The sequence below is a fragment of the Terrapene carolina genome, unplaced genomic scaffold (assembly GCF_002925995.2).
Source record: "Terrapene carolina triunguis isolate 2854851 unplaced genomic scaffold, T_m_triunguis-2.0 Scaffold96, whole genome shotgun sequence".
Taxonomy (NCBI): Eukaryota; Metazoa; Chordata; order Testudines; family Emydidae; genus Terrapene; species Terrapene triunguis.
Genome location: NW_020664447.1, coordinates 70,634,478 through 70,659,589, shown reverse-complemented (window position 1 = coordinate 70,659,589; position 25,112 = coordinate 70,634,478). Strand labels below are relative to the sequence as shown.

Sequence of the window (25,112 nt, the reverse complement as noted above, 5' to 3'; positions counted from 1 at the left end):
ACATTGAGACTAATGAAGGAGAAGCAAGACAACAGAAAGGGCAAGGACAGGAGTAACAATTTACAGGTTACTCAGAGGGCTGGTACTTGGCATGCCTTAGCAAAGAGGATAAGGTTTTCTGGTTTATTTGTTTTCACTAAATGGATGCCTTAACTTGGTTAATTTTATGTAGGTGTCACAGCAGAAGTGACTATTATGAAGGGACTTGAATGTGGGGGGAGGGCTTATGTAGCAGCTCTTCTTTTGGATCTGCAGAAAAGGGAACATTAAATTACTACTGCTTAAAGCAGCATTACTCCCCTGGGCACTCTGCAACATCCTCCTCCAAAAGGGATCACAAAGACTAAATGACAGAACTGGAATAGTTATCCTGACAGATTTGGTTGGGATATGGCGGGGGTTATACAGGAAGAATTGCACTGTACTGTTGGGCTTTTAGACTGGAGCAGCAATTGCAGAGCAGCTCTGATGCATGTGACCTCATTGCCTCATGTAGCTCCCTGGCACTCAAGTCCAGCTACTTAAACTGAGTGTTTTGGACAGGATTTGGGATAAAAAAAAGAAAAAAATGGGGAGGAAATGAATTCAACTCTGTTAAGCTCTCACAGGAGAGGACAGTAATTACCAAAGACGTTGGTTTCATATTGATGAAAAATGTAACAAAATTTCCTTTTATTCACTTTCTAATTTCAAAATGTACATACAAATCTCTTACTATGGTCAAGAGGGGCCCGAAAACAGTCCAAAAGAATACTAACAGATTTGAATATATTCTGGCTAAAAACAGTGGGAACCTTGAACATAAGCTTACACTGTCATTTTAACACCTTCCAAAATGCAATGGCCACTACAATAAGAAGAGAATATAAAATGGTAGTTTAAAATTACAGTGTTATATTTTTGGGAGGTCTATAAAGATCAATATAGCTACATATTCTCCAAGGATTCTCCCTTCCTCTCCTCTCCAAAACAATTCCTCAATATTATTGACATATGACATAAGAAGAAGCTAGTTATCCCGTGCACAACTCCACATGTGAAAATCAGAAATAATTAATTAGTCTCATAGCTATGGTAGGAGGCTCAGTGTCAGATGCTGAAATCTCACAGTGGGTTTGAAGCTTTTATGATGGAACCCACATGTTTCCATGTGTATCAGGTGCTTTGGTATAAGGAATATTCCAAATCCATGGGCGATCTGCAAAATAAAACAAGCAAAAATAAATACATAAGTAAAAAATAAAAATATGCTTATGACTTATGTACCTGGCCCCAGTGAAGTCAATGGAAAAAAAAAAAACACGGGGGAAGGATAGCTCAGTGGTTTGAGCATTGGCCTGCTAAACCCAGGGTTGTGAGTTCAATCCTTGAGGGGGCCACTTAGGGATCGAGGACAAAATCAGTACTTGGTCCTGCTAGTGAAGGCAGGGGGCTGGACTTGATGACCTTTCAAGGTCCCTTCCAGTTCTAGGAGATAGGATATCTCCATTAATTTAAAAATTTAAAATTTAAATTTAACTCCCATTGACTTTATTGTGGTTCATCCCAATTGGAAGTTCAACTTACTGATAAAATTTACTGAGCTATTGCTAACAGTGAGATACAAAGACACATTTTAAAAGGCCGTTGTTTTTCCCCATGGGTTGTTCTTTTAAATGTGGATATTGCAACCTGACAATTGTCCATTAACTATGATGGAGAGTACATTTAATACAGATCTTACAAACATTTTGATATCGCAAAATTTGCTTTGGTCCATCCAGTGAAAATCAGGTACACCTCTACCTCGATATAATGCGACCCAATAGAACACGAATTCGGATATAACGCGGTAAAGCAGTGCTCTGGGGGAGGGGGGAGAGCGGCGGGTCTGCGCACTCCGGTGGATCAAAGCAAGTTCAATATAACGCAGTTTCACTATAACGTGGCAAGATTTTTTGGCTCCCGAGGACAGCGTTATATCGAGGTAGAGGTGTATTGCGCAGATATTTTGATCCTACAGCAGCATAAAAGGAAGATTTCAGCATGGAGATATCAATATTTTTCACTGGGGCAGCCATGATTATATTGGGTAGAGAAGATGTTGTCAAGAGATCTGAGAGTGGACCTGCATGACATGAATGCCTGAGTTCATGACTCACCTCTGCTAATATTAAAACTTTGTATGTCCATCAGCAAGTCACACAGAGTCTTACAGTCACTCCCTATGCTTCCAAAAATAGAGGAGCCAAACCTATCAGAACCCACTCTCGCAGGAGGGAGGAAAGTGAAGTGATAGAAAGGAGAGACGTGGGCGTGCTGGCTCTTCAACATGCTCCTCTCTTTCTCTCCAATTCTCCAAAATTCACACTTATCCACTATATCAAGTCTATGCCTGAAAACCCTGCATAGGGCCGTAACTAGTGCGGAGTGAGCGGGGCAGACACCCAGGGTGCAGAACTGCCAGGGGTGCAAAAATGGGGCAGTGCGCAGGATCGGGCCCAGCAGTGTCATCCCCCCCACTGCAGGATCAGGTGCAGGCAGAGTCCAGGATGCTCAGACCCCCCTGCTCCCAGCAGGATTGCTGGCCTAGTGACCCCCCAGGAGCAGGCTCTACGGCACTAGGACTCTGGCACGGTGGCAGGCAGGAAGGGCACTGAGTGCTAATTGGCTCCTAAGAGCACACTCATTGCTCAGTAACATCTGCTGAAGTTGCTGCCCTTGCTGCGGATTAAAAAAGTTAAAGGGGGGCAAATCGGGGAGGGATGGGCAGGGTCTGAGCAGGGGGCAGAAACTGACTGTGTGAGGGGGTGTCAAACAGCTGGAGGCAGGGGCAGGAGAGGGGCCAAGGAGCAAAACTGGAGGGTGGGGATAGGAGCCGGGGTCAGCCCAGGGGTGAGGCGCTGCCAGATGGAGGCAGACAGCAAAGCCCCAGCACAGGGAGGGGCCGAGGGAGTAAACAGTTACCCCAATGGGATAAGCCACCTGCCCTGATTGCTGAGGGGCTTCCATGCTTAGGAGGAAGTGTTCAGACAAGAAAAATGAAGAAGTCCTGGGCTGCTTATGATTTACAGTTAGGAGAAACAACAGTAGAAACAAAGAAAGTAAACACTGCACAAGTAGCCACACTCAGTAAGGGGTAACACACACCCTGCTCCCTCCTGGACTGTGTTTTCCTGTTACTGTGATCTACCCTTCTTGTTGCTGCCCCAATCGTTACTACAGAGAACAAAATAAGGAGTCTCCCTTTGACCCATTGTTATAATGCTCCATTAACGGCCAGCAAGGTGCACTCACACATCAGGGAATTGACACCGTTAGGGCAGACTGGCCCAGAATGCTAACCACATCTTGGCTTTTCTTTTAAAAGGCCTCTAATTTTGGGCTAAGGACAATTTTCAGTTGTGCCCAGACAGATAAAAATACAGGCCGTTCACTGTACAGGTGAAGAGACCAATAGGGAAATCTACATTGGGTGCAGATCTGGTTTGGGGCTGCTGGTGAGATATGCACCGGCAAAGAAGCATGTCTACTGTGACCTGTGCTTGTAGCATTCTGGGCTGTGACCCAGCCAATCTGTTCCCGACACCCTTCTCTGAGAGACTGGGGCATCACCTCGATATGTTCATCTAGCCATTTTAACTATGGTATTGGCACTGTCTCACACTGAAGCACAGCATAGTATGATTTCACAATCACGACAGCTATATACTTTCTTCTGTCTCCACACATAGCTGTCAAGGGCCTCATCTGGCCAGAAGTCAAACATAGAACCATAGGGTCAGAAGGGACTGCAAGGGTCATTTAGTCTAACTTCCTGCCAAGATGAGTCATGTCTCTTATCAGCTGTCACAACATAGCTTTCCCAACTGAATGACACTTCTCATACTGGCCATATACAAACAAGCCATGCTGTTATAATTAAAAGGGGCATAACTGCAATTTGCTTGGCAGGATTCAGCCTGAGAAATGATCAGGTATAAGCCAACCATAATATTGTAGCAGGAAGCAAACAATCAATACTCTTCTTAGAAAAATAAAATCACAATGCAAAAGGTAAAAACCAGAAATCTTACAACCTCTCCCAGCCCCACCCAAAATGGCTGTTTCCCTCTTATAAAAGCCAGAGAAAGAGTGGCTTCTGCTTATACAGAGTCAGATGCTATGTTGGTAATTCAATTTCTAGATAATCCACTTCCACGATAAATTAATTCTTTGCTTACTCTTGAGTCCCGAATCCCACTTATTCTCCGCTGTGTCACTGAGAGAGGTGGCTGTTTATTCTAGCCAGTCTCACTGTGGGATGATGTACAACGACCATCGCTTTTTTTTTTATAAACAGAAATGCAATTTTATGTCTTTCTGAATATGTTTCATGCCATTAAGTCAGTGCAGTATCCATATTTATGTTACCATTATTTTCAGTCAATTTTTTTTAGTACCTATCAATGAGTTTACTTAAAGGGTATATAGGAGGATACTATAGGGATGTTAAAGGACTGTGTGAAAATTAATGTGGCACTTAAAAGAATCATATAATAGCTTTTATTGTCTATGCAAAAATAAATGCATTATCATTACACTATAATATCCTGACTCATATCATCTTAAAAAAAAACAGTGAGGGGAGCAAATATGCTTGCTTGCCCAGCATGCTAAAATGCCTAGTTACAACTCTGACCCAGCACTACTTCAGTGTTAAGAATAAAATAGCTGTTCCACACCACTTGTTGCCTTCCATATGCTGCCTCCCATCAGCCTTACTATGCAATAGAAACGTTGAGGCACATTGTAGTGAAACACTGGTACCTTCACAGTTATCACAAGAGCGTCTGCAGAGTAGACCTAGGCCTGAACCAAGCTCCCTGCAACTATTTTGCTGGGACTGTCCCCTATACTTTGGGAATTACTGGTATAGCTCTTCATACTCTTGATGATTCCTTTCCTTTCTTTCATGCTTTGATTAGAAATGAATCAGTGAGCAACACTGACACTAAAAATATCATTGGCAGCTAAGTTAGCAGCCATAAAGATGAATGGGGCTGTGCTCACCTCAACTTTATTGTTCAAGGCTCTCTGCAATTCAGACAGATGATACTGCATCAGTTACAACTGGATCATGTTTGGAAGGTTCTCTCCCAAACTGTAACAGGCTATCCCTGAAAGCTGAGACTCTAGAGAACAAAGGATACATCTTTGGGAAATGCTATATTATAAAGTGATAACATAAGCTGACAATAATGTGTGTTAAGTTTGCTGTAAATTGCTACTTATTATTTTACTAACATGATACATTGTATTATATGTCAAAAACCTGCAGAAACCTTTTGGAAACCTCATGTTCTCATGAAGTACGACAGATGGTGGTACAGAATGTACAGCCAAGAAGAGAAAAGATACAAAATAATGGAGCTTGCTTCAGAAAGAATGAAATACAAAATATAATTACTGTATCTCTGGTCCTCTTTCCATTGCACCAGACCCTTGTAAAACTATGAGTGAGTAAACAGGGAGCACAACTGAATAATAGTTGATCTTATTTCCTGCTGATTTATAAACAAGCAAGTTATCAGAGTGAACATCCAAATTCTCATTCCATAGAATGTTAAAATACTTCTCTATCTGCTTTGTTAATTAATTCAATTCAACTTCTCTCAGACCCAAATGCATACCGTAACTCTCTCACATTGCATTTCTTTGTGAAAAAGAAAAGGTGAAGGGGATGGCTTAATCATCTAAGCATAGGTTTGGAACACCCAGAATCACTGAATCCAAAGGTTCCAGTGCCCACTGGTTCTATTGAGCTGTGATCCTGCCATGCTTGGTATAATTAATTTTAAGCAGTTTGCAGGTGTCTGTTTTTTAATTTATTGGGGTTTGGGGGGAAGGAGAGAAGACCTTAAAAACCAAGATCCTTCCTGTTCTTTGGGATAATAAAGATGCTGTGGTGCTTTTCAGGTTTGACCTAAAATCCTTGGCCAAAATTTACCCTCAGCCTATTATTGTGTGGAGTGCAGGCTATCTGGCTGTTATCCTGCACTCAGAGATAGCTGTATTTCAGTGGTGCTGTATGTATAGTCAAAGCATTTTGTGATCCTTCTGGAAGAATAGTGCTGTACAAGTTTAAAATACTGTTTAAATAACCATATAATTGACAGTAGAAATAGATAACTTATGAGAGGCTCTCTTTTCCCTGTTGATTAAATAATTATCTTAAAATGTTTTCCCTAAAGAATTTGTTAATTCAAAGGAATTAAGCATATCAGCCTCTGTGACTGTGCCATGAATCAAATTTTTTTCCATTTATTCTGAAAATTACTCTAATTATTGGAAGCATTAAAAAAATCTCTTTTCTCCAAAGCATCAGACTTGCTCATTCTCATTATACGAGCAACTACTCAAGCTGTTCATCAAAAATGTATCATTAATACATAGCACATTAGTCAACTGGATTGTGCAATGTACTTTACAACGTTCCATTTACCTTATACTTCAGCATAAATGACGCAGTCAGCAGAGTCACTGGCCATTATCACCCAGCTGGTCATTAACCCCAATTAAGCATTCAGCATCACGGTTGTGACTTATAATAGAAATTCTATAAAATGGTATTCAGTTTTACAAAAGGTTTCAGAGTAGCAGCCGTGTTAGTCTGGATCCGCAAAAAGAACAGGAGTACTTGTGGCACCTTAGAGACTAACCAATTTATTTGAGCATAAGCTTTCGTGGGCTACAGCCCACTTCTTCGGATGCATAGAATGGAACATATATTGAGGAGATATATATACACACACATACAGAGAGCATGAACAGGTGGGAGTTGTCTTACCAACTCTGAGAGGCCAATTAAGTAAGAGAAAAAACTTTTGAAGTGATAATCAAGATAGCCCAGTACAGACAGTTTGATAAAAAGTGTGAGAATACTTACATGGGGAGATAGATTCAATGTTTGTAATGGCTCAGCCATTCCCAGTCTCTATTCAAGCCTAAGTTGATTGTATCTAGTTTGCATATCAATTCAAGTTCAGCAGTTTCTCGTTGGTGGAGGGGTTGGTTGTGGTGGGTTTTTTTGTTTTTAAAGTTTTCGGTTTGGTGAGTGTGACAGGAAATACTCCAATCTTAAACTGTTTTAAATTATCCCTGTATTTTGTTTCTTTGTTTTTACCTGAAGTAAATGTTCCTCCCTTTCTAGCTAGGTAGGTAAATTAATATGGTACAAAATTCTGCTGTTGGCAAATACCTGCACTTGTAGAGCTGTTCTTATACAAAATGCTTTCCCAGTCAGTTTCACGCTCTCCTAGTGCAGGGTCTTGGGGGATGCACATGTCCAGGAACAGCACAGATGTTATCTTCAGCTGTTGCTGGGAGAAGGAGACACTGTTTCCTCTCCATTTCATGAGAGTCCTCCCACAAACAATGAAAAATAATACCTTTTCTGCTCCTACACCAGCCCTCCCCAATGACTCTGCACTAGCAAAGGACAAAATTGACCAGGACCATGTATTTCACATTGCTTCTGTGGGTGCTACTGGGGGAATGCTTTCTTAACTAGCATAGGTACAATTATAGGAAGGAGGAAAGCAGGGACATTAAAAAATGCAAGGGATATGGAAGGAGAAAAGAGAAAATGAAAAATGGAGAAGGAAAATGGATGGGGGGGGGAAGAAGAGGGTATAAAATGGCTACTCCCACAAGCAATTGATTAGCTAGAGAGAGAGAGAGACATGACACACACATGCATACTACCTAAGGGTCTCGTTTTGTATATAGATAGTTTTATATAAACTAGACCCTAGTAGCGTGTTGCTTGTGACAGGTTTCCCTGTATTCTGAAAGACAGAACCTTCTGTCATTATGATCTCACTTAGAAGAGTGTGTTTTGCAGCTTAGTCTCCAGAGGATCCCAAGTGTAGTCAGACACTGCAATATAGTTTCTTCTCACAACCTGGTTCATGTTAGAGTTTGAATGAAGATATCAGTCATGGCTCATTAACAAGAAATATCATTAACAAACCTATGTCAATGTATAACCTAATTCTATATTGGTAAAATATAAAACTATGTTTAAACATCTGGGTGAACTTTCTTAGCTTGCCTTTAAAGACTTGTCATGCAACTATTTCTCCACAAGTTGTGCTAATATGCAGCAGTAAAATCTGGCTAGATTCAGAAATTGTATAATAAAATAATACTTTGCACTTGCATCAGGCCTTCCACCCAAGTAGCTGAAAGACATTTACGAACATGTATTAGGGCACACACTGCCCTTCTGAGATACTGTAGGTGAGAATTATCACACTTTTATGATGAGTCACAGAGAAATCAAGTGACCGGCTCACGATAAAAGAAGCATCTTGTGGCAGAGCCAAGAATTCCACCTAGGCACCTGATTATCTTCTCATTTGTATTAGTGTAAATTAGGAATAAATCCACTGGAATGACAGACATTACACTGGGTTAAAATGTGTGTGATAGGGGAATCAAGGCCTAGGTCTCCTGAATCCAGTCCTATACCTTAACTACAAGATAATTCTCTCTCCTTAAATGAGGCTAACTAGTACTGGTGAAAGAGCATCTTTCCTCATTGGGGAGAAACAGAAATCTTGTTATATGAAGAATAAACAATATTTTTTCCCCAAGAAGCAAGACTTATGTTTTTCCCCAATTTGTTTAAACCTACGTGTTCAGAGCTGATTTAATAATGGTTGTATTCAATGATACTACACTTTGTCTACAGAATTATGAGAGGGTGAAGGTGAGATATGACAAAAAGTTTGCAACTGAAGTTACATTTTAAAAATAAAACATCTGGCATCCATCTGAAAGTATCCCAAGAGAATCAAGCATCAATAATGTCACTAGGAGAATGGATGAAAAAAAAATATAACAGCCGATTGTTTATGTGTACATCTCCCAGATTGAGTTAGGCTATATCATTTTTTTTTTTTATGTTCAGGGAGATCTTTGCCTACATTAATTATCTGAGTTTTGAATGGATGACTCTCAAAGTGGTACCATCATGTAGAACTTCATATGCTGTATATGCTGTAACAACGTGTCCTTTTGTTGTTTAAATGGTCTATTGGTTAAAAAAACAACACATGTAGTTATGTGAGAGACTAATACCTGGAAAGTTGACAGGTGAACTGTTCATGTTATTAAAGCAGTAGCAATGTCTACAATATGAATTCCTTTTGTAAACTCCATAATAAGTGTGTTTGGCACAAGTGTATGGAAACTAGCGATAAACTTGTCAACATCAACTGTTGCCCACAAAAGGACTTCAGTACTGTTAAAAATAGCTACTTATCTCCAAAGAGTTGGCAAATAAGCTTTAGTCACATACACATCTGTAAATTAGGTGCTAAGAACTAATGACAGCCACTTCATACAGCAAGAACAACATTATTGGAGTAAATAAAGGCAACAGTAAAATAAATTTCCAGATTTCAAATAAAAAACTGTTACTTAACTTTACAGTAATTTTTGTTCGACACGTGTTGTGCACATATACATTCCACTGTAGGTGTATGTGCGCCCAATGCACTTGACGCCAAGACTTCTGCCAGCAGTACCACTAAGCAGCTCATGCATCCCTGTTCTCCTCATGTACTAAGCTGAGGGAATACAAGGGGCATGGTCACTGCCTCCATCTTCATTCCTTTGCATCACTGTCTATAAATGCCCAAAGTAGCAGGGAAGGTGGGAGGATTTTTCTCCTTTGAGTTATAGTATGAATATATGTCCCACTGCAGGTGACTCACTAGCTAGTTCCCTTACAAATGGCAGGATTTTGGGGTTACTTAAATAGAGACTGCAGCACTGATTTACCAAAGTTGGTGTCATCTCAGGAAGCATGAATAACGGCATAGTGTCTGGAGATGGTTTGTACAGACCACCACATTGCTGCTTTGCAGATATACGCTATAGAAATGTTGCTCAGGAAAGCTGATGAAGTGGACTGAGGCCTGGCGGAGTGGGCTGTTATCCTTGGTGGAGGAGAAACTTTAGTCAGATTATAGCAAAGCTTATTGGAGTCAGAAAACAATGTGAAATGAACTGAAATAGAGGTTTCAAGGGGGAACCTATTAAATGGGATAACACCAAATTTAGATCCATGAAGGTACCAGGACCTTTTAGAAATCTGGAGACCAAGGGATGAGAAAAGACAGAAAACCCATCCATTGGAGGGTATATTGCTGAGATGGAAGCCAGGTGGAATCTCATTGAACTAACAGACGGGTCAGAGGATTTCAAATGCAATAGGTAGTCCAGTCTGTGTCTAGCCTCAGTATGATTTCATTATAACTTGTAGGATTCTGGCCAAATTTAAAACCTTTTCATTTTGTTGCATAGGTGGTTCTGGTGGAATCCTTCCTGATGCTCACCAAGATGGCCTTGAGAACGTGGGAGCATAAATGTCTTGTGAGAACTCAACCAGGAATCATTAGGTGGAGTGATTAGAGGTTGGGATGCAGATACCTGTCCTGGTTTTGAGACAGGAGGTACACTAGGGGTAAAGTTATGAACAGCTGATGTACGTCTGTGAACCAATACTGTCTTCCCAAGCCGATGACATGAGACTTAAGGTTGCCTTGGCCCTCTTCAGTTCCTGAGCACTCTGAATGAGAGGGACAGGAGGGAACACACACAACAGATGATTCAACCAGGGAAAGAGAAAGGCATTTGTCACGGAGGCCAGGCAGTGGCTTGCACTGGAGCAAAACCTCCTGCATTTGCTACTGAGCATGGTTGCAAATAAATATATTATCAGGTACCTCCACTGGGGTGAAAGATCTAGAGGAAAATGTCTTTCCTAATTGTTCACTCATGGTGGTCGAGAAAGTCCCTGCCTAGGGTGTCAAACTGTCTGGAGTGGCTTGGAAGCATGGGTACCAATCTCAGGGCAGACTTAAAACCAGGGCACAAACCCCAAACAGGTTGTGAATTCTATACTGAGATTTCACCAACCAACAAGTGTGAACTTCTCAAGCACTATAACAGCCTTAACATGGAGTCACAGACAGTCCCCTTGGGTACTCCAGTCTATCTTGCCACCCAGGCAAACTTGCCTTTGTGATAGATGGTTCCTTACACCAAAAATCACAACAATATTCAGGTTACACCCAATCCCAAAGGACCAATAATTTACCCCCAGTCAATTGCACCTTAGATCCAAAGACTACCTTGTAGCCAATCCTATAATAGTGAATAAATCTTTAGTTAATTTAAGAAAAAGAAATTAGAGTTACTTATAAGGTTAAAGCAGGTAAACATACACACAAACTAGTTACAGTCTTAGGTTCCAAAGGGTGATAGAGGCTTCTATAATAAGCAAGCTCTGTAAGTCCTGCAGGCCAAGCAGCTGGGGATCCTTTGCTTATGCTTAGAAATCTTGCCCTCCCAAAGTCCAAGCATACAGTTCCAGTTTCTTCTTGTCAGAGATTTTTATTCCCTTCCCCCAGAATTCAAGCTGATGGGACAATTTCACATGGATGACATCTTCATGGGTGTTGAGGTGAGTAATTAAAGTCTTTGTTCTTTGACGTTTCACAATGGTTCATTTGGTTTCAATGGTCCTCCTTGGTGGGCAGGACCTAACATCTTCTGTAGGAAGCCAGCATTTTACAATTGCTGACCTGTTTGCATCATAAACTTCTGTAATTGTGTAAATAATCAAACATGCACTATAACCTTATAACATAAGGTACAGATGTTTTTAGTGAGATTACTAGATGCAGCATCCTATAAGCATTTCATAAAGTCAGAACACTAAACACATTCTTATAAACTTAAGATCTATTTTAATAATGCTAAACACACAGCTGAGTCCGACTGGTTTCCAGTTATGTACTAGTCAGTGTTCAGTTGAGGTCTAGGAGCCTTGGCATAAGCTGGTACCTGGTCTGCTAGTATCACAATGGGAATTTGTGACAGTGTTCTTCAACCCTGGAAGGTGAAAAGCTTTGAACAAGATATTGTTCCTTAAACAGAGATTCCAGCGGTGGATCACTTCTTGCCACTGTGGAGGCAATCTTGTACCTCCCTGCCTGTTCAGGTAAAACATAACAGTAGTGTTGTCTGTGAGGACTTGAATCACCTGATTCCTGATGGTGGACATAAGCATCTTGCAGGCCTGATGAATAGCTCAGTGATTCAGCACATTTATATGGAGTGAAACCTCCTGAGATGGCCAAAAAGCCTCTTCCTGAAATTATCAAGATGCCCCCCCCCCACCTTTGGTGGATGTGTCTGTTATGAGAGTCATAGCCAGTTCTGGTTATAGAAAGGGAATCCCTCTGCATACATTTAGAGAGGGTCTAACCACCACTCGAGGGACTGAAGCACTCTTGCAGGTATGCTAATCAGCATGTCCAGTGGATGCCTGCTCAGTCAATATAACAAGGCCTGCAGAGCAGACATCTGAAGTGAATTCTAGCATGATGAGTCACGTACATGTACGAGGCCCCACGGCGCAGTAGTTGTAGGTAGAAGTGAACTGTTCTCTCCAGACTGGACTTGAGAGAGAGCAAGAGACACACTATGGACTGAAATCTGTCCATAGGGAGGTAAGCCATGGCAGTTGTGTCTAGGTCCACTCCTATGAAGGTTATTTGTTGTGTTGGTTGTAATGTCAGTTTGTCCATATTTAGTTTCAAGTCTAGACAAGAGATGTCTGATGACGAGGGTGCTGGTTTTGATATGGGTTCTTGATCTTCCATGAACTAGCCAATTGTCCAGGTAAGGAAATAGGAGGTGCAGATGTGCTGCTACCACTGTCATGCACTTGGTGAACATTCTTGGGACTGACGATAACCTGAAGGGAAGCATGTTGCCTGCTATGAACTGACGTATTGCCACATGAAAGTACATGTCCTACAAAGCGACAGCAGCATACCAATTTCCAGGAAAGGGATAACGGAAGCAGGGGTGACCATATTGAGCTTGATTTTCTTGGTGAATTAGTTCAGTTTTCTTAGATCTAGAATGGGATGTAGGTGATCTGTCTTTTTGGGAATTGGGAAAAACTGGGAATAAAAACCTTTCCCTCTGTGTTGGTAAGGAAATATTCCTCTATCACTCCCAATTCCAAAAGAGATCATGCTTCCGAAGCAATATGGTCTTGTGAGATGGGTCTCTGAAAAGGAACAGGGAATGTGGGTTGGCAAAGGGGAAGGAGGCAAATTGGATGACATCCCTCCTTTACTGTACTGAGCACCTATTTGTTCAATGTAATCTCTTTCCAACCATTGTAAAAGAGATACACATGCAAGGGAGGGAGATGAGATATGGTTGGTATGCTGTCCATCCTGTCAGAATGGCTGCTTGGAAGCTGAAGTCTGACAAGAACGGATTGCTGTGGATAATACTGTCTGGCGACATCTAGGAGGTCCAGGCATTCTATTGAAGATGTCCTGGAACCTCTGCTGATAAGAGGTTCTGTAGTATGACAGATTTAAACTGTTTCCTCTTTGTTACTGGGGTGGAGACCCTCCAGTGAATGACGAGTCACACAGGAGTCTTTTGAAGTGTGAATGGCATCATCAGTTTTCTGGGGAAATAGTTTTAACACACTGAAGGATAAAACTTCCGTTGTAAAAATACACCTCTCTTAGGATGCCAGAGGTCTGCAGCCAAGAGGAGTGTCTCATCGAGATGGCTGTAGCCACGGAGCATGAGGCAGTGTCAGCAGCATCAATAGCCACTTGAAGCAATGTTCAGGCAGTGAGGTGCCTTTCAGGGATTATGGCTGAGAACTGTTCTCTCTACTCCTCAAGTAATTTGTTTGCAGATTTGAAAATTGCTGACTAATTAATAAGTGTGTATTTAGACAACAGAGCCTGGTAATTAGAAACCCTCATTTGAAGGCTGGTGGTAGTATAAGCCTTCCTGCCATATAAATCCAGTCTTTTAAACTTGTCTTTTGGAGTGGCTCTAGGGCAGGGGTGGGCAAAGTATGGCCCGTGGGCCACATCCGGCCCGCCACCCACTTTAATCCAGCCATTGAGCTCCTGCTGGGGAGCGGGGTCTGGGGCTTGCCCCGCTCCGGCCCTCCAGCCAGAGAGCAGGGTCAGGGGCCACTCTGCGTGGCTCCCGGAAGCAGCGGCATATCCCCCCTCTGGCTCCTATGTGTAGGGGCAGCCAGGGTTCTCCACTCCGCATGGTGCCCCCGCCCCAAGCGCCGCCCCTGTAGCTCCCATTGATCGCGATTCCCGGCCAATGGGAGCTGCAGGGGTGGCACCTGCAGACAGGGCAGCGCGCAGCAGAGCTGCCTGGCCATGTCTCCGCGTAGGAGCTGGAAGGGGGACTTGCTGCTGCTTCTGGGAGCCAACTGAGGTAAGCGCCGCCTGGAGCCTGCACCCCTGAGCCAACACCCCGTGCCCCAACCCCCGCCCTGATCCCCCTCATGCCCTCCGAACCCCTCGGTCCCAGCCTGGGGCACCGTCCTGCACACCAAACCCCTCGGTCCCAGCCCCACCCCAGAACCCGTACCCCCAGCCAGAGCCAAACCCAATTTCATGAGCATTCATGGCCCACCATACAATTTCAATACCCAGATGTGGCCCTCGGGCCAAAAAGTTTGCCCACCCCTGCACTAGGGTGAGCCTGCCTGGAATGCTCATTAGCTGCCGTAGTCACAAGGGAGTCTGGGATCGGTGGGTAAAGAAACCGTCAAAATCTTGCTGAGGAACCTGCTAGTGTCTATCTATCCATTTGGCAGTGGGTGGAATAGAGGCTGGCATCTGCCAGAGGGTATGGGCTAATTCCAGCAACGCTTCAATAATGGAAAGGGTAGGGCCAGAGGTCTGTAAGATGTCCAAGAGCTTGTGTGGGTTATCTTGTACAAGTGTGGGTAATGGTGGCAAGGCCCCAACATTGGAGAGAAAAGACATCTGTCTTTCCAGGTGCAGATGAGAAAAATGTGGTCTTGGTACAGCTGCTACCTGGTTCTACCTGGTTAAGCTATTTCTTACCCAAGCCCCAAGTTCATCTAGGCAGTGAGCAATTCATTTCACTGATCTGGCTAGTCAGATGTGATGGAGGCAGAGCTAGCTGTCAACAACCTTCCTAGCCATCTCACAAACACAGGGAACAGAAGAGGTTACACTACAGATCACGGTGACACCCTGCAACAGATGGAGCTCTTGGGGCAGAGGAACAATTGCCTACAGCCATCCTTTGCATTCTCTCAGAAAGAGAACAAATCCATTCAAGAGCAGTTCCATCCACTCAGTTCTATCCACAAATGAACCAAGCCGATTTTCAGATAACAGTGGTGTGACAAAGTATAAAGCAGCATAGAGCACACAAGCGTCTTAAAATTAAAGGTCAACCAAGGTCTAGGTTACTCTCTTTCTCTCACCTCCCTCCTGCCCCAGTGCTAGTCAATTCCATTGTTTGGTAGCAATTTTGAAATTGAAGAATTGCCACCATCTTTATGCTTGTTTTCTCAACAAAAAGAAACTCCAGGTAATTGGAGCACTTGGTATTAAAATATTCTTGATCAGGCTCCACTGGTGGGTTCCTATAGAGTTCCTACCTCAACTTAAGGCCACTCCATTGTTGCAAACCACAATGGAGCACAGGCAAGAGCAATACCATCCTGCCTTCCCTTGAAGGGAATCCTCCCAGGGATCCTGGATGGCAAAAGGTGGTATAATTTACACTACCCTGCACCAGCTTTGGAAAACCTAACTTCCATTCCATTCAAGAGTGAGCAAAAGACATACTGAAATACAGCTGAAAGCTAAGGGAAAGCAACAGAAATATTTTAAATTTGCTATGTGCCATACAAAAATGTGGCAGCAGATATAGCATAATTCATTATTGCTATATCAGTGTCCTCTTAAACACATTAACACAATTCTCAGTGAACAAAGCAACATCTCAATCCATGATTATTCAGTCAGAGTGGGATAATGAATCTCTGTGGGAGGTAAAATAATAAGAAACAAAATAGTTATCTGTCTCATGTGAATCTGGCAATCTGTACTATTTAGAAAGCCTTGAAAAAGAAGGGAAAAAAGACATAGCCAGGACAGATCAGTTTCTAAGCATTCTGGAAGTCATCTGATCTGTCTGAATTTGGGATTTACATTGAAATCCATTATGTGAAAGAGCCCAGAAGCCTCAGATAGTCAGGTTTTCCCTGTGAGTCTAGAAGTCTGTTGAGTCTATCTATAATGAAGTATCAGGCACATTTTTCAGATTCAGTGATCAAGTTAAGAATTATACAGAATTTTGCTATAATCACTTGTATCATCCCTGATGTATGGTGAAATAGTTTTAAAAAAGAAAACAGGGACCAAACTGCCTTATTGCTATTGATTTTAATTGGCTTTAAGGGGAGCTGGATCAAGCCCAAATATTACTGTAGATGGAATCAGATTGCTATGGGACTCATCTGCTGAAGCGCTTTTCACTACACATAGTGGAAGTGGTCCACAGCTCCCACAAGTTAACAGCATTGTTATTAAACTCGAGTCTAGGTTCTATTGTTGAGTTGTCTGAGGCTTGACCTATATACTAGATGAAGATACTCCAACAGGCTGTAGTTTTCCTGACCTACTTTTTCTTGGGTAGGATGTTCTTGCAGACTCTTTATTAAACTGATCCTTTCACATTGGTTTTTATGATATGAGGGGTCCAGATGTCTGGTCCAAGACCTGAATTTGTACTAATATGAAAGAATGTATTTTCTTCTGTATATCAACCTTCTAACAGAAATCTTATATGGGAGCCATATGGCCATGCTTCTGACTGTTTACCATGTGTTCAATATTTCCTTCAGTTCTCTCATCTTCTGTTATTGATGGGGATTTTTCTGGTTATATGAAAGTGCCTTGTATGGTCTTTGGCTTCTCCATGACTGGAGAATCTGTCCATTTAGGAAAATCCCTTTGAGCCTTTTTGTCTCCAGGAGTAGGAATCCAGTCAATATAGTATCTTTAGAGGAAGATTTCATTTGAATGGATCCCTATTTACCCAATCACATCCCCTCAGAGTTAGGGAGTGGAGGTAACAGTCTCAATAACGGATTTTTTTGGGTGATGTTTCCATCCCATCATATAAATATTCTTTGGGCATCTATTCCAATAAGAATTTAAGGAGCTCTCTACTTCCTGCCCATCAAGGAACTGACAGGGAATGTTCTTGGAGTGGATAGAGGAAAGAGAAGGCCACACTGAGGCACTGGTAGTTGGTCTAAGAATGAGATTGGCTTGCCTCTGCCTCCAAAGACCAAACATCTTTCAGAGGTGAGTTCTGGCCCATTCTCATGCTAAATAGCTGAGAAACAAGAATAGGAATCCAGTCAAACTAGTATTCTTTAAAGAAACAGAAATCACAGTGTACAGAGGTATAAGGGCACGAGTCCTTTTGGCATTGATTATGTTTTAAAATATATTTTGATTAAATATGCCGCCACTGAAAGGGTAGGTAAAATGGCAGAATAGTAGTTGGAAGAGGAGGGAGAGAGAGGGAGAAATCTTAATTAAGTAGGTAGGAATTTTTATAGAGGAGGAAAATAAATCTAGTAGGTTTATGATTAAACATATTTCTGGATTTTAAATTCGAATCTTTGTTTTAAAATGACAAATCTGAACACCACATTTCAAGGAAATCTTTAGAAAGGCATTGCTTGAATGAATTATTTTATATACTGGGTGTCAGTTAAGTCCTTGGCATCAGCAACTAGATTTCCCCAAGCACATCATCAACTGGCTGCAAATAAGAGTTTAATTTGTTTGCATGTGTAGGCATGTGCAGTTCCTACTGGAACTTCAGTGAGTATTTGCCATTTAATGATTTATTAGAAAAGATTAGATTTAATTAATGGTAAACATCATACAATAAAATAAATGCTACACCTTTCAGTTAGTAATTTACCGTTATATTGTAAGAGGAACAGATTTAGTAGTATTTACTACTACTATGGACAATATGCTGTATACGACTCTTAGATACAATGTTAGTGATATGGCTACATCTGCATTTCTATTTTAAGTCTGTATTGTCACCAGGGAAATTGAAATGGCACTTAAGAACATATCTGAGTATGTGGGGAAAATGAAGTCCTGAAGAGCTCTTTAATACAGCAGACCAACCCTTTTTCCTTTTAGCTTTTCCCAGCACATTATACAAACAGGGTGACATGCTCTATAACCCTGTATGTCTTAGGATGATGGGCTCAAACCTACTCTCACTGAAGTCAATGGCAAAACTTCCATTGATTTAATGGGAGCAGGATCAAATTTGATGTGATCACAGTTTTGTGGATGATTAACACTGCAGTGGATGTGAATTAAAACAAGTAAGTCAAGACAACAAGGTTGGGAGGAGAATATGACTATTAAGGAATCCACCACTGCATTTCTGAGGGTCTCCTGAAAGATTTCAAGAAGCTCAGGATAACTGTTTGCATTATAATTTTTTTAAGTAGATATATTTCTATTAGTCTGAGGTATACTAGAAGCTGGTTTGTAAAAAAAAAAAATAGTAATAATTTGGGGTCAAATAAATTGGCAGTCTCTCTAAGTGTGTACGAACCAGCATTTGTGTAGTCCACCATGGTGGCCCTCCCCAGTCGAATTTTCCCTAGACCCCGAGGTAGTAGTGGTGGGAAGGAAGGCACAGCTCAAGCGATCTGTCCAAGGCAGTAGGAGAGAATCGCTTCTGAAGTACTGTCCTTGAGCTCCCCTGGAGCAGTATATGTTGCATTTCCTCTTTGCCTGGGAAACAAACAATTCCCAAGTGAGGGTTCCCCACTGAGTGAAGATGCCGTTTACCACTGAATCATGTAACTCTCGCTCACAATTGGTGATGAAATGCCTTTTGAGGTGTCTACCAGTGAATTCTGGGTGGTAAACTGTCAATAGGGTGATATGGTTCTGGATACACAAGTTCCTCCATCTATAGAAACAGTCAACTCATGGGATGGAGCCTGCCCTGCTCAGCTTGTTTATGCTTACTTGGTTGTTATGGTTGTCTGACATTATCTGGGCATGCCGGGATTGTATGAATGGCGGGAATGCTTTGCAAGCTTCTGCTACTGCTCTCAGTTCCAAAAGATTTATGTGCATTCTGGCTGCCAAAGTAGACCAAGTGTCTTGCACTGTACGATTATCCATGTGGGCTCCCCAGCCTCTCAGGGAGGCATCTGTAATTATCATTTTGTCAGGTGTGGGGGATAGAAAGGGAACTCCCATGCACATGTGTCCAGGGTTCCTCCACTATGTCAGTGAGGCCCTCATCTTACTGTGGATTGTCACTATGGTGTTCGTGCTATGCTTATTCAACATATAATTTATTTGGAGCCAAGCTTGTAGGCAAGGAAGGTGGAGATGGTGAATGGCATCACGTAAATATATAACACCATATGACCCAGGAGAGTGAGCTAGATCCAAACTGATATTCGAGGGTTGTGCAGAACTAAGTTTATCAGAGTGCTCACAGTGTGAAATCTGTCCTTGGGGAGGTAGAGGTTTCCCCTGATTGAATCTAGTGTCATTCATATAAATTCTGTGGTCTGCATCCAAGTACGGGTAGATTTCTCCATGTCTATGCATATTTCCACGGGTGGTAGAAGGTGGTGCAATACCTGCCAGTCAAAAGCCTGTCATCCAAGAATGGGAAGATGGTGAAGCTGCCTTGTCTGAGCTGAGCTGCGCTGCTACTACTGAGAACACTTTGTGAAGACTCTGGAAGCTGTAGCTAACCCAAACGGGAGGACCCAGTATTGGCTGTGGTGGGAGCCCACCACAAATCTGAGGAATCATCTGTGGAAGGGGTGAATATCCACATGAAAATATGCATCTTTCATACTGAGAGCTGTGAACCATGTGTCTCTTTCTAGGGATGTATTATTGGTGCCACTGAAAGCACATGGAATTTCAGTTTGCAAATAAAAATGTTGAGCCAACCCAAGTTGGGAATGGATCTCCAGCTTCTTTTCTCCTTGGGAACTAGGAAATAGTTTGAATAGAACCCTTTCCCTCCTTCCCCATCAATGTTGAGGGTGTACTTGCTCTATTGCTCCTTTTGGAGAAGAGATTCTACCTCTTGAAGGAGGATACGCTCATAAGAATGGTCCCTGAAAAGGGACAGGGAATGGGGTTTTGGAGGAGGTGGGAGGCAAAACTCAATGGTATAGCTGGAATGGATGATATCCAGCACACACTTGTCTGTTATCACCCTCCAATTGTGTGAAAATTTTGCTAGGCATCCCCCGAAGTGGATCTCAGAATCAGGTAGAGATGTCATCAATATTGTATTGCAGCTCTCAGGCATCTAGCCAAAAATATCTCTTGGTTGGGGGAGGAGGTTGGTTAGCTGTGGTTGAAGTGGAAGGTATCCTGGCCTCTGCATTTTCTGTCATTTGTGAGGTGGCTCATAAGAGTGCTAGTGATAGAAATATTGAAGTAAGTGCTTCGGTTTGTATGGCTGTTCATGGCATTTTCTCTTTGGGGCCAGTTGTACATATACCCAGGGAGTGGAGGGCTGCCCTGGAGTCCTTCACCAAGTGTAAAGACTCATTTATCTTCTCACTGAATGAGCCTAAACAAAGATCAAGTCCCCACAAATGTTTTGGATCTCCATGGAAAACCCCGAAGACCGCAGCCATGATTCCCACTGCACAATTCCCACTGGTTGTTGCCATGGATCTTCTTGTTGCATCATCTACAGCTTATAATGAAGTTTTGGCCGCTAGTTTGCCCTCATCAATAAAGGCTCGAAATTGAGCCCTGTCCTCCTGAGATAACTTGTCCCTAAAGTCCAGGAACTTAGAGTAATACAGGAAATTGTATTTGGTGATAAGGGCCCGATAGTCTGAGATTCTAAACTGAAGGCTGGTAGATGTGAACACATTCCTCTCCACAAGATCTAGAGACTTTGGCCTCCTTATCTGCAGGGGTGGTGCTTGGATGTTGCTGTCTGGATATTTTCAGAGCTGCCTGGACCACTAAGGAGTTCAGGGCAGGGTGGGTGAACATGAATTCTACTCCCTTACCTGGTATAAAGTACCTCTTTTCTACCCTCTTGGGAGTCAGGGCAGGTAGCCAGTGTGTGCCACTTAGCCATTGCTGGTTCTAGTATGGCTTCATTTACCGGGAGCACAACCTGACTGGATCTCAGACTGTAGGATATCCAGGAATGGAATAAATAGGGATCAGCACCCGAAGAAGTACCTTTTACCAGATTCTGTGGGCTTCCCTGTGTCTGTTACAGCTGTCCCCCTGCTGCATTCTTTTTTTCCCCTCTCCTTTCTGTTGGTCCTGTGTGGCCGCCCCTCCCGGCCATTGTGCTAACTAAAGTCACAGCCCTATTCATAGGAATGGCTTGTACAGACTAACTGAAGCCATTGCTCTGCCTAGGGAGGGGGCTTCTTGCTTCTTTGTTTGGTTCCTTTATTCGGACCCGGGCTTGGTGTGGGGGGCGCTGCCCAGAAATGCAAGACCTGAAGTGGCCAACTAATTAAGCATATGAGTCATACCTGTGGCTCAGAACATGCCCAGGCATGCTTATGCTTACCTGCAGCCTTTCCCTGCCTTCTCTTCTCCCCTGTATCAAGAGGAGCCAATCAGAAGTACTGGTGGGAAACTGCCTGAGTTTGCCTTTAAAGCCAGACATTTTCTGATCAGACCTCGGAGAAGGTCCTTGCTTTGCCACTTGGTCTGATCAGCTAGGGGTCTTTGGGGGGCCCTCTCCCCGCTCTCGTTTGTTTTTGAGCATACCCCGTTTTTAAACTCCCCTCCCACGAACAACGAATTTGTGCCTGGAGATCTCCTGATTATTGTAAGCGAATCGAGTCCTCTCTCCATCCTCCGATGCTACTGCCGTTCCTGTCTCTGTGCTTGCTGCTGTCCTGGAGAATGGTAAGAACTCCCTCTTGCAAACTCCCCCTGTCCTAGCTGCTGGCCTTGTTTCCCCAGCAGACAGACTCAAGCTAACTCCTTGGTCTGTATCTGTAATCTGTTTCTGGCTCCGCAGCGCCTTTGCTGCTAGAAATAAGCCTGTGCCGCTGCTAGGCTGTGCCTTCCTGGACTGTATCCACCCCACTGCTGCGGCCACCACTAGCGCCCCCCGGGTTGTACCCTGGGCACACACCACTCTGCCCTCTGGAACTGCTCCCCCTCCCGATCAAAGAAGTGGCAGGGAGTGTAAGGTGCACCTATTAGAATCAGGTTCTTAGTCCAGATAAGTTGTAATTTCATTTTGCATAGCTGTGGTTAAGTTAGGTTTAAAGAATTGTTTGTATTGTGCTCTGTAAGTTAGGTTTAAAAAAATTGTTGCATTGCGTTCTGTTACTTGCTAATTTGTGTAGTCTTGGCTAAGTTAGATCATAGATAAGATTTTGCTGTGTTCTGTATAATTGTGGTTAAGTCTGTCTTCCCGCTACCCCCCCCCCCACCCAAGCTTGCCCGTGTCTCCCCCCCGAGCTCCCCAGTCACTCGTTGCAGTCTCTCTGCTGTTTAAACTTGCAGCCTGTCTGCTCTCTGTGTCTCCCTGAGTTTAAATCTCCCTCCGCAGCGCCTCTGCCTTTGGTCTCCGCTCCACCACGTGCTCCTCTTCCCCCATCCCCCAACCTCAGTCCTCTACCACTGCCTCTCTCTCTCTCTCTCTCTCTCTCTCTCTTTTAATCCCTTCCCCCACGTGCTCACCCCGCTCCTACTGCTGCCAAACCTCAATTGTATTACTAAAGTCTAGCATAAACCCCCATTGGTTACCCTTTTCCTTTCTAACACACCTCACATTTTACATTTACACCACTGTGACATATTTTTACCTAGAGTTGTTGGTTATTTAACACATTTTACCCATAACTGTTAGTTGGTTATATGCTGCTGTGACACACCCTTTACATAGAAACTGTTAGCTACCTGTTACATTTATACTTCAGTGTTAATTGGTTACCAACTGTATTGTACCCCACTATTGAAACCCCCTATCCTATTTACTAAAAGAAACCCCTCCCCAATTGTCTACCTTAACGAACCCCATACTCCTCACTATTGAATTTTCCCTGTTTTTACATTTTCTTAATAAAGTTTATTTTGCACCCCACCAGTGCAGTAGCTGTCCTCCAAGATCCCCTACCTGCTGGCAGGGTCACCCTGAAGCATCACCATAATTCTCAGTGTATTCTAAGCTTTCAAACTACCCCTGCCCTGCAGCATCATGCATATATCAGTTTACTGCTTTATCTGTTCTATGGGTAGGGTCACAGCCTTGTGGAGTTTGAGATTTTGAAAGTGTCTCATACTATTATGGGGTTCATAACCCTTTCTCCCCTGCAATTTATATCCCTTTTTCGAAGGGAGATTCAATTTTTAAAAAAATTTACTCCTGACTAAATTAAATCCTGGGCTATACATGAAAGACTGAAGAAAACATTGAAAGGAGGCTGATACAAGCATATATCTTATGGATAAGGCTATGATTTAGTCATGAGTATTTTAGTAAAAGTTATGGACAGGTCAGGGGCAATAAACAAAAATTCACAGCTCCTGACCTGTCCATGACTTGTACTATAAATACCCCTGACTAAAACTTACCTGGAGGGCTGCTACTCTTGGGGGGAGGCACTGCTCAGGGCAGTCCAGTGGGCTCAGGGCAGTCCAGTGGGCTCAGGGCCAGAGGCACCAGCTTCCGGGGACTGCTGAGCAGCGGCTACTCCAGTTGGCCCCCTGCTCCGACCGCCCCTGGGCCGGGGGGCGCCAAGCTGCGACTGCTCCAGCCGCCCCCAGGACTGCTGCTCAGGCTGTCCCTGGGGCCACCCAAGCAGGCCCCAGGGCCGCCCGAGCAGCTGGCTTCAGAGCTGCTCCAGCAGCGGCCAGTGTGGCTGTCCCTGGGGCTGCCTGAGCAGGTGGCCCTGGGGTCAGCCACACTGGCTGCTGTAGAAGTCATGGAGGTCGTGGAAAATCACAGAATCCATGACTTCCGTGACCTCCATGACAGACACATAGCCCTACTTATTGATTTATTTTTTCTTTTGAATTTTAGTTCTCACCTTCTTTTCCTTATTTCACATTCTCTCTGAACTTTTTTTGTGCATCATTTTTCACAGTCCTCATGTAATTGTTCCTCTCCTCCATATCTCTGCTTTCCTTCTCCCAAAGTCTTTGATTTCCAATAACCCCTAGACTCTCTTAAGGCAGCTTTGCAAAATCATCGTAACTGAGTATCTGCGTAGGAACAAAATCTACTTCCCAAGCCTTACTATGGGAAGCGGAATCACAAGACTATTTAACTCACCTGTCCAAACAAAACAAAAAAAAACCAAACACCAAATCTGCCAAGACAAAACAAAAACCCCTGTGAAGTTTACAGAGACCCTGAACACCACGCTAGAAGTGAATACAAGACTGACTTTATTTCCTCCTCCCACAGGCTTATACCTCCCTGCTATATTCCCCCTCACGCTCTATCTTCTCACAAGTAACACCACAAAAAATTCCTAATCCCTTGCTTTCAAGCCACAAAGCAACCTGTTGGAGGGCTGTCCTAAGTGAAATGCCAACACAGTAATGTTGGAGTCAAGCTTTGCAATGCAGAGCATGTGACCGGGTTTGAAATTGGACAAAACAATTTGGCCTCAGGGTAGCATTCACATTTTTTCCTTCTTCAAAGAGGTACGTCTTACCTTTGCTTCCATACTGCTCTGGGGGCAGATCATAAGGCACAGGAAAGGATGTCACTGGCTCATTACTTCCTGAAAACATTTTCTTCTTCACATGGAAGTAACCTGTATCCAATCCCTGTGAAAAATACACAGGAAATGATAGGTTTTTTGGTTTTTTTTTAGTTTTATGAAAGTAAAACGTTCAACTTATCACAGCGTGGATTTCCCTCACCATCAAAGAGTAGCTAAAAAAAAGTTCTCTCTCTCTTTCTGGGGTATAAACAGTGTACCAAAGCCTGCTCCTATCTTGAGAGCCCAGTCTCCCTTCTCTGCTCCAGTCCTTTCTTCCTCTTTTGATAACCACCATCTTGGCCCTGCATGTGGAATAAGTCCTATCTGCACCCACCCGCCTTGTCACGTAAGCCTCTACTAATCTAATTCTATACTCAAGCAGGGAAACCAAGGCGGTGGGAGTTGTCTTTACCTGGGAAACCCCGTACAAACTGCCCAA

General features: G+C 43.1%; 1 protein-coding gene across 2 annotated transcripts in view; it reads right to left on the bottom strand.

Annotated features, from left to right (window-relative positions):
* Window positions 1–623: 623 nt before the first annotated feature.
* TDP1 (tyrosyl-DNA phosphodiesterase 1) overlaps window positions 624–25,112 on the bottom strand; it is a 119,844-nt gene continuing 95,355 nt past the window's right edge. For both annotated transcript variants that reach the window (XM_026651483.2, XM_026651485.2), the window contains exons 15-16: window positions 24,623–24,737; window positions 624–1,198 (exon numbers count right to left, since the gene is read on the bottom strand). In XM_026651483.2, the coding sequence (XP_026507268.1) occupies window positions 1,125–1,198; window positions 24,623–24,737 (189 nt within the window). In that variant the 3' untranslated portion in view covers window positions 624–1,124. The remainder of the gene's footprint in view (window positions 1,199–24,622; window positions 24,738–25,112) is intronic.